This window comes from Myotis nattereri (assembly GCF_964212035.1).
Source record: "Myotis nattereri genome assembly, chromosome: X".
Classification (NCBI taxonomy): domain Eukaryota; kingdom Metazoa; phylum Chordata; class Mammalia; order Chiroptera; family Vespertilionidae; genus Myotis; species Myotis nattereri.
The window spans coordinates 123,975,290-123,985,769 of NC_138078.1; the positions used below are offsets into that span (position 1 = coordinate 123,975,290).

At 42.0% G+C, this 10,480-nt stretch overlaps 1 protein-coding gene across 1 annotated transcript; it reads right to left on the reverse strand.

Annotated features, from left to right (window-relative positions):
* Positions 1-1,408: 1,408 nt before the first annotated feature.
* Positions 1,409-10,056, reverse strand: LOC308536115 (zinc finger protein 449-like; the record flags this gene model as incomplete). Its single annotated transcript, XM_081115155.1, has 4 exons — positions 1,409-2,124; positions 2,387-2,485; positions 7,339-7,534; positions 9,712-10,056. 4 exons carry the CDS (start codon positions 10,054-10,056, stop codon positions 1,409-1,411), a joined length of 1,356 nt encoding a protein of 451 aa, XP_080971281.1.
* Between the last annotated feature and the right edge of the window lie 424 nt (positions 10,057-10,480).

Below are 10,480 nucleotides of genomic sequence, written 5' to 3' on the forward strand. Positions count from 1 at the left end.
CAATCTCAATGTGTAAGGTAAACAAATACAACTTCAAAATGAAAATGTAGAAATAGGTTCATGATCTTGGGGTAGACAAAAGGTTTCTTCACCAGAATTCAAACAGCACTAATAATAAAGGGGCAAAATATTAAGTTGAACTATGTAACACTTGGGCTAGTATCTTCATCAAGGGACACCAGTAGGTGAGTGAAACCAGAAGCCAAGGAGTGGGAAGGGATAGGTGTCGTACATTTTGGCAGTATTTAGAGAAGGTGAATAGCTATAAACCGATGGCACAACCATTCCTCTCCTAGGAAGTACCCTACAAATGGAGCCCTTAATCTCTGCAGTCATAGGACATGCGTCTTCAAGGAAACCTAAATAAACTTTAAAACAGAAGTAGAATGAACCAAGTTTATTAATAACTTGCATTGTAACCAAAAATTCACAGGAAATTAACAACGTTCAACTCTTGGGGCAGAAAGGAAATAAAATGAAAACTGTAATAACAAATAATTGTAAAATCACAAACAGAACATTAAACAAGTTTTGTGGCATGTGATCCAAGCTAGGCTTAAAGTTTGTAGCATTCAATGCTCTCATCATTCCAAAGAGCAAAGAAAGAAAACACAGAATTTACAGGTAGTTCGTTCCAGGGAGGGTCTCCACCCTTCTATAAGCCGCTCAATGTTCCTAGTACTTGTGTGGTGGGTACTGTTCTCTGCCCTTCCCAGTACTGTATGAGTTGGACATCTTTCCTTCCCCTATCCTTTGAAAGTGCTCCATATTTCAGAAATGGACTGTGTTCAAGGCTCAAATGATGCAGTGGGTGCACAGGAGATTCTGACATGTGGTGTAAGTGGGAGTCAAGGGAAGTGCTTGTTGGCACTGTCAGGGAAGCATCCGCATGGTGCTCCAAGTACTTGTCAGTGGCAATCATAAAGAAACAGCATAGCCATTTCCACGTGACTAAAATATTGCACAGATACAGGTCAATTGGGCACATCCCCATCTATTGGAATACTGACCCTAGATCGAAAAGGAATGCCAGCATTTATATGTTCCCTACTCACACCGATATTGTGGTTGGCTTGGCACAAAGACATTTCATCATAAAGATTAAGAAAGACTTGCCTAGACAGAAAAAAAATCATGTCTAGAACAGTGGCAAGAATCAGTGAATACTCTAGAATTTATGTGCCTTGGAAGATAAGTTTTAAACACAGCAAAATACAAAGCTGTTCTAATGCATAAGCTCAAACAAAACTGTTCTTCCAAGACAGCCTAGTGCAAGTTAAATCTTTGGTAGCTTATTGTCACTTTGTTTAGGAACTTTTTCCCTCAACAAATTTTCAAAGAGTTCTTCTCTAAAGTGCATATTAAAGTGGGCTTTCTTAAGGACGCTTGTAGAAAAATTGGTGTACTTCTATGGCTTCTCCCCTAAATGTTTTCGTGAATGAAAAACAAGGCTGGATCTCTGCCTATAGCTTTTCCCACAATACTCACATGTAAATGGTCTCTCTGCAGTGTGTGACGCATAGTGCAAATTAAGGTCTCTTTGGCGTCTAAATGTTTTTTCACAACTCTGGCATTTGTGGGGTCTTCCACCTGTGTGGATTTTTAGGTGTTGCATAAATTGTTTTCTATTACAAAATTGCAACTTACACTCGGGGCAAGTGGACACTCCTTGACTAGAAGAGGTTTTCTGGTGTTCTGTGAGGTGTGACAACTGAGTGAATCGCTTCTCACACACGCTGCATTTATAGGGTGCCTCCCTTGTGTGAACTCGAAGATGCCTTTGCAGGTTTGACCTACGAAGGAATCTTTTCCCACACTCAGGGCACCCATGAGGGAGCTTTCCTGAATGAATTTTCAGGTGCCCCTTAAAGACCTTTATGGAAAGAAAATCTTTCCCACACTGAATACATTGGTGTAGCTTCTTTGGGGCACTGTTTTGTGCATAGCCCCTGGGGTTGAGAGGTTCTTCCTGGTTGGAGCTCTCAGCGCTCTCTCCTGCAGAAGGATTCTGATCATCGAGAGGCAGTGTGTGGTCTCCGAGTAGCTGCTCTGCGGACTTTTCTAATAGGTAGATTAGCTCTTCGAAGTCATCTTGAAAATTGGTATCAAGAAGTGCATTTCCATCTAAAGAAACAGAAAATAGATACACACTCTCCAGTTTTTTCCACTTTGACACATTTTCTCTCCCAATATCAAAATGAAGACTGTGAACAGAAATTGCAGATGTCACCATGTTCCAAGAGGAATGGACAGCCTAGTGACTGAGAAGAGTTATACTCAATGCTACTGGGAAGATACAAACTTCTCCCAAGTGCCATCCCAAACCTTGTTACCCTGGGAGTAAAGATTAATTTTCTCTCGTATCTTCCCATGAACCCTCACTTACCTAGGTTGAATTCCAAAAAGTCCAGTTCTCCTAGTTCCTTGCAATCCTGTAATTCCTGCCCGCAAGGCTCTTCAGCTGCAAGCTTTGGTGATGGGTATTCTGGCCATAGGAGAGATGGGAGGAAGGATAGTTTGAGTCAACACAGGTTTTTCCAGAGTCCAGGTCTCTTCTTGGACACATGGCCTCTCAAGATCACCCTACCACATTCTCAGCATTGCTGCACCAGGAGCCTCTGACAAGTCCTTTGTGTTGTGCTTGTTTTTTTTTTAGGATAAGAACAAGACCCAAATGGCGGGGTGGGGTAGGTGTGTTGGGGAGGGGGAGATCTACTCTGCTCAGTTCAAAGATATTTTCCTCCAGTCTATGGAAGGGAAGTGAATCAATTCTAGTGTGAAGTCAATGCACTGAATGAGTTCCACATCTGTTTTGAGAATGGAATTATGTAGGTGAGGGCCAGAACATGAATTCAATCTTCCTAAAGTGTTACCCTATTAAAACTGACAAACACTGTCTTATTGACTGCCAAGCAGAAAGAGAGAGAGAGAGAGAGAGAGAGAGAGAGAGAGAGAGAGAGAGAGAAAGATGCCGAAGTATGGGGGTTAGGAATGGTTACTGGAATAATTTTAGTAAGGGATATTCAAATTAAGATAGCAACTGAGGTAGGTCAGCAACAGCAATAATAATCTGTATATGTCTGCTTCAGCAGAAGTCTAGAAGTTGATTCTCTGGAAACTAACGAAAATAATCATCAAAAAGTGGTTCTCACTGTCAATCTAAGGACAACCAGAAGTTGTTTCTACACTCACTCTCCTCCTAGGTCTTACCACTGCCCCCTCAGTGAGAGTCGCTGTGGCTCCTGCCTCTTTCCACACACCTTCCTCGGCTCTGTTCAAGTTTACTGATCTGCAGTAAAGTGTGGGTTGGTAATGGCTCATTTCAGATTGAAATAGAAGGAAATACTATATAATAATAGGCTAATATACAAATTGACCAAACAGAGGAACAACCTGTCACTATGGCGCGCACTGACCACCAGGTGGCAGACGCTCAACACAGAGGCTGACCCCTCGTGGTCAGTGTGCTCCCACAGGGGAAGCGTCGTTCAGCCAGAAACCCTGAGCTGGGCTCAAGGCTGGGGAGTGCAGCAGCAGTGGTGGGAGCCTCTCCTGCCTCCTTAGTGACTGTTCCCTTAGGCCTGTTCCCAGTGACAACTACAAATAATGCTGCAATGAACATAGGGGTGCACAGAGGCCAGCGGGCCTAAGCTGACAATCGGACATCCCCTGCGGGCTCCCAGACTGCGAGTGGGCACAGGCTGGGCTGAGTAACCCCTCTCCCACCGAGTGCACAAATTTCATGTACAGGGCCTCTAGTATTTCAATATTAGGGTTTGTAACATGACATGAGCAAGTTAGTTTGGCTGATATTACTGTGAAGGAAAATTTAACTTTCAGGACATCGACTAAAATACCTTATTTCTACTTCCACAATGAAAAGGCCATATATTTCAAACAAAGATAATTTAAAATACATCTCTTTATTTTTTTTATGCTGTGTCTCAAAGGTAATGGTGGGATGAGGGGGTAGGAGCCCAGGTCAAATAAAACTGGGGGTTGTGCATCAGAGGAGAACTGCTGTCAAGTGAAAGTGTGAGGGATCTCAAAAGTGGGGGGAGGGGGGGGTTGACAGAAGCATAGCCTTAGAGTGCCAAAAACTTGTTGGCCCAGAATATACCCAGTAAGAGAGACTTGAAAGCCAGTTCAGGATGGCAGGATGTGTTCATATGGTGGTTCCCATCCTATACATAGAGCATAGAGTTGATACTCTTGAGGCTATAGATTTCATCACAGGTGACCATGAAACCAACTCAGACACCTGTCCCTCAGGTGAAAGGCAGTCAAAGACGAGACTAGTCAAGGGCTAAAGCAGCCCTGGAGGCAGACTCTAGCACCCATGAGAACAAGGCCAGGAGTATCATATCACCAGGCAGCTGTGTCCCATGGACTTACCATTAGTCCTGCTGCCCCTTTCTGTGCAGCACCCAACCAAAGAGGACTGAGAGCTGCCACCTTACTTCCTCTCCCCAGTATAGTACTCCCAGGAGACAGTTTTCAAAGAGGCTGGCCCAAATTGAGCTCCTTGGTAGTTGTTAACCTCATGCACTTTTTCACTGTCTGCCAACCTCACCCCACCCACATCCCTCCTCTCTAACACTCAGATCTTTGAGGACCAGGTGCCCTCAACCTCCACTGTCTGGACTCTCAAAGCCCTGCTCCCGACACTATCACTAGTTTACATTCCCCAACCTATGCTCACAGCCCATGCCAGCTAAGGGCACTAACCATCCCCCTTTCACACAGCTCACACCCTTCCGACCTCAGTTCCCATCTTTACTCATACATTCAATAAAATACTGTCACAAATGCTGAATGAATGAGACACTGATTCAAAAGACTTTCACAGATATCAGCCCTCCTTCTGTATGCCAACATAAGGAAACAGCCACGGTGCTCATCACAAAGCAAGCTTGTGAGTGAAGGCAAGCAGACATTAGTATTCCTATGCTGTGGTCGGAGGGTAAATTGGTATAATAACTTTGGAGGACATTCGACTATGTCTATTAAAGTTTTAGATGGATATGCCCCCTAATCAATCATTCGTAATCTAGATATTTGTTCTGCTGACACATGGCCAACAAAGCTTGTGTGTGTTACTGCCACCTCCTGGTCATATCATCTTCTTAAATCAGCTCCCAGATCCCTTGGACCCTGTATAAGTGTTAAGGAGGATGAGACTTTGGTGACCAGGAAGTAGAAATGGAGAGCTCCCAGTCCGTAGGACAAAGCATATTCTATCACTTTAAACAGTGATGAGAAAGGGTACTTTCCTTTCTTCCTAATGGTTATATTTTACTTGTTATATCATTCTCTCTCTCCCTTGTTCGATATACTGGAATTTCCTGTACTTTAGAGACTAAAGTATTCAAATAAAGAGCAATAGTGCTGCTCAGTATCATATGTGATCTCCGTATCTGGAACTGTTGCTAAGAGAAGAGAATTCACACATGTACTGGTAACTCATATGCAGAAAGATGTATAATTCAACACCACTTGCTAGGTCCTGCCACTTGTTGCAGGCATACACACAGAAATACAGATGTTTTAAAACCTGTCAACATATGAGAGATGTAGGTAAGGTAAAGACTGGAATATAATTGACAATACTTTATATAGTTTGGCTTTAACCTTAGTGGATATACATATGTCCTTTGGGTTTTTTCCTCCTGGTCACCTCTATGGAAAACAAGACAGATTCCATGTCTCTACATCACCAGCACTTACTAGAACAAGCTACAAAATTTGGAACCTGGACAAATTGAATAGGTGCAGAAAATGAGACAAATTCATGACCAGACAACCACACTGTGATGTTATAACTTGAATTCTATGCTGGTGGTGGCAATGCACACATCACATATGGTTCTACTCTTAGGCCTGGAATGGACCAAGCCATCCTTTCCAAGGACAGGGTGGAGTCTCACATGTACCCTTCCCCATTGTCTGCCAGACACTCAGAGAAGAGAGATGGCACTTGGAATGGAAATCACAAGAGAGAAAACCATTGATAAACACCACAGCTAGAGTTTCTATTGCCTTCAAGAGAAAATGGGTCCAAGTGTCAAGGATATCCATTCTCATGCACTTAGGATATGGGAAAGCAAGGAACACAGGCAAGATACCCAAAAATTTAACAGTTTTTCGAATTCATACATAGCAATCTTTTCTAATATGGTATCTCTCAAGGTCTGCCCAGAGAACCTTGTGCTTTATCACTCTGTAAAACCTTGGAAAGTTCTTGACCACCATCGAGACATCCATGAACTTCTATGAGCCTTTCTTCCCCTGGACTTTCTCACCCTGAACTAACTCCTGTATTGTCTGGAGCAGTGGTTCTCAAAAGGTAGTATGTACAGCACTCACCTGGAGATCCTGTTAAAAATGCACCACAGGTGATCCAGATATGGAGAATCCACTTACCATTCCTGGAGAAACACTGGTCTAGGTTTTTATGGGTAAGACTAGAGGCCTGTTGCACGAAGAGATTCGTGCAATAGGCCTTCCTTTCCCGTGGCTGCTGGCACCGGTTTGTCTCCGGCACCCGGGGCCCAGGCCTTCGCTCTGGCTGAGTTCCGGCTGGAGCCGGCCCCGGAAATATCAGGCTTCGCTGCTCCACCGGCCCTGGAACCATGAGGCCTTGCTGCTCTGCTGGCCCAGAAACGTCAGGCCTCGCTCCCCTACTTGGAGCCTAGGTATGCAAATTAACCACCAACAAAGATGGCAGTTAATTTGCATATCACACTGATTAGCCTATGGGAGGCGTAGCGAAGGTACGGTCAATTACCATGTTTGTCTATTATTAGATAGGATACATATTCATTTACTGCAGCAAGCAACTAAACCCTCTTAAAGGATCTGAAGTGAGTATATTAATAAAGTGTCATGTTTGAACGTGACTCTTATGCCATAAGAACAACCAAGACCCATGGGACCCACAACACCACAGATTCCACTGATAAAAATTGGCTGGGAAAATTAATCTTTATTCATATTACACATACTCCCCTCAATTTTCCTTTATAATATTCTTGGTCAAAGACTCCTTGCTGAGTAGGCTCATTATCTTAAGAGATTTTGAATCCTGTTCGATCTAATAATGGGCTTTGTGGGCAGCTATTCCCCAAGGGATGTTTCCTCCTCCTATTTATAAAAGCTATCCATTTTCATCCATTATTCAGTGTTTCTAACCAACCCCACCCTTGGAGAGCTCCTGAACTCTCAAAAGAGAAATCAAGGAAAAGAAGTAAAATCTTCCCTTTGTAATACTTTAAGCAATAAATTAAAAAAATAAAAATAAAAAAAATAAAAAAAAGAGAAGTAAAATCTTTGCCTTACCAGGAGTTTCCAGAAAGGGCAGGTCTTCCCAAGCAGCATCATAGCATGCCTCTTGTGGGATCCACATATCTTCCAGTGGGGCCTCGGGGACAGTTTCCATTTCTTGGAATGGGGGTACCTCCAGGTGGATATTTGGTAACATGTCTGCTATTCCGACTACTGCTGGATCTTCCAAGAGCTTTTCCTGGCTATCAATCTGGAGGAAATGCCAGAACCCATCACTCTAAAATCTATCTAGACCAGCAGTGCCCAGAAGCAATATAATGCAAGCTACTCAAGTCATTAAAAATTTTCCTGTGGTCATATGAAAAATAAAATAAATAGATAAAGTCAATCTTAATAATATGCATTATTTAAACCAGTATATCTAAAATATCATAATTTCATAATGTAATCAGTATAAAGAATTATCAATGAGGTATTTTACCTACTTTATTGTTCACCCTAAGTCTTCTGAATGGGGTGTGTATTTTATACTTATACAATATCCCAATTTGGACTTGCCACACTTCTAGTACTCAAGACCCATCTTTGGCTGGTGCCTACCATACTAATAATGCAGGATTAGACCACAGGAAGAAAACAGTCTCTTGTAGAAAGCCAAACAAGGAGACACAGAAAGGAGGGGAAACCATAAATGCATTCCAGCCTGGAGGAAGGAAACTTTGGAAGAATCCTTCATACAGGCTAACTGCAGAGCCCCATCTATACCCAAGACTCCTTTGCCCCTAATGCCCAACAAAAAGTACTCCCTTTCATCTCCAAAGATGCTGCCCTGTGCTCAGCTATCATATGTCCCAAAAACGTTTTACTGGGTGGTTCTGTTCAGAGGACAGGGTCACCGTTCCCAGGAGGTGTTTTGGAAATGATGGCAGGTGGTGGCTATCAGAATTAGTGGGCAGAGACGCAAGTATAGATAATGCACAGTGCAGAATTGCTCCTGTGCCCCACCTACCTTCAAATATTCATGTAGGTAAAAAGAATCTGTCAAGAACCTCACACTGCTGGTCATATAATCACAAAATATTTTTGCAAATGTTAGCATGACTTGAATTTTCTGGGAAAGCACTCCTTTGGAAATCAAAGTCATGGTGATGTAAAGTACAGCAAAGGAAATGTGGTCAATAATATTGTAATAACTGTACGGTGCTATGTAGGTACTGGAAATATCAGGGGGAATACCTTGTAAAGTACATGATTATCTAACCACTATGCTGTACACATATACTAAAATTAATACAAGATAATATTGAATGTAAGATTTGAACAATGCAATATACAGATTATGCATGTATTATAGAAATGTACACTTGAAACCTATATGACCCTGTTGACCAGTCTCACATAATAAATTTTATTTAAAAAAAAGAAAAAATTGAAAATGTCTTTTAAAGAAAGACTATACTACAAATTAGTCAGATTTATCAAGAGTTGTTTGCCTGTTTAGAAAATCACATGATCAGCAGCAACGCTGTTCATAGTGTTTGAGCTGTATCATTCTGAATTATTGCCTGTCACTTTCACAGTGAATCTGTGCACAGAGGCAAGCATCTGACAACTTCATGATATCTTCTGGTGCACTCAAGCCCAGACATGTGCACACTGAAAGGTTTTTTAGTTCATAATAAACTACCTTCTTATTCCTTTATATTTCTTCTGGAAACCACTTGACTCAGACTTGGCCAGCTTTGTTTGCAAAAAGTCATATAATAAATATTTTAGGCTCAGTGTGCCACATTCTGTCTGTCATTTATTCTCCTTCTTCCTCTTCTTTTGAACAATGCTTTAACAGGTCAAATCCATTATTAGCTGAGGGGTATACAAAACAGCTGTTGATGGATCTGGTCTGCAGACCCTAATGCATAATACAGGTGCTTTTTTAAATTTTTATTTTTATTGATTTCAGAGAGTGAAGGAGAGGGAGAGGGAGATAGAAACATCAACAATGAAAAAGAATCATTGATCCACTGCCTCTTGTTCGCCCCCTACTGGGGATCAAGCCTGCAACCAGGGCATGTACCCTCATCTGAAATCAAACTTTGACTTCCTGGTTCATAGGTCAATGCTCAACCACTGAAGCACACTGGCCAGATAATACCAGTGTTTTTTGATGAATGACTGTAGGTAGATTATGTTATCTATGAATTGTATTTCAGTATATTTACTGGGACATTAGAATATATTTGTTACAGAGGAGAATTGGCTAAGATGAGGTTGGAAACCACTGACCCATATGTTTTCTCCAGTAGAAGAGAAATGTGAAAAGGACTGTGCAGAAATTTGAAGAATGACACAGACAAATGTCAGATCCAATCCCACCTGCCTCTGATACCCTTTTGGTCTAGTTCCCCAGATCCCAAACTCTTTTCTCACCTTTGTCTCAGGTTTCATCTGTATTTCTTCTAAGAGTGACAGAATTCTTTGTGTACTCTCCGGGCATTGTTCTGTCACCCAGGTCTCTAGCTCCTGGGGCATAATTGTTAGGTATTGTTCCAAAGTTAGAAGCTTCACCATTTGTTCCTTAGAACGCATCTTTGGCTTCAGCCATTCAGAGCAAAGCTCCAGGAGCTTGTTGAAAACATCACGAGGCCTGGCTGCTTCATTGGACCGGTATTGCCTGAAGCGCTGACGGAAGAATTCAGTGTCTTTATCATACTCTTGAAACACTGTGCCCAGATTCAAGGAAGCCTCGGTTACAGAACCCAGGGTAGTAGCCATTATTCCCTTCCAGCAGTGTATACTTTATCTGGTGTCTGAAGTCTCAGGTTCCAATGTGTTTCTTTGTGTATTTCCTGGGGGTAGACACCTACTGCTGAGGAAAGGGCAAATGAGAGAAACAGCAGTGGTTACCAGAGGGAATTCTAATGTCCCTTAACTGCTTGCTTTTCAACAAAGTTCTAATGTAGCAGATAATCTTTAGGGGAATTTTTATAATCTGATAAAAATGTTAAAGTGTGTTCTTTAAGAAGAAGAAGAAAAAAAGTGTAAAACAGTTATAAAGATTAAAACAGCAATAAATGCATACCTGTCAATAATCACTTTAAATGTAAATGGCTTGAATGCTCCAACCAGAAGACATAGGATACACACACACACACACACACACACACACACAGTAGAGGCCCATTGCACAAAATTCGTG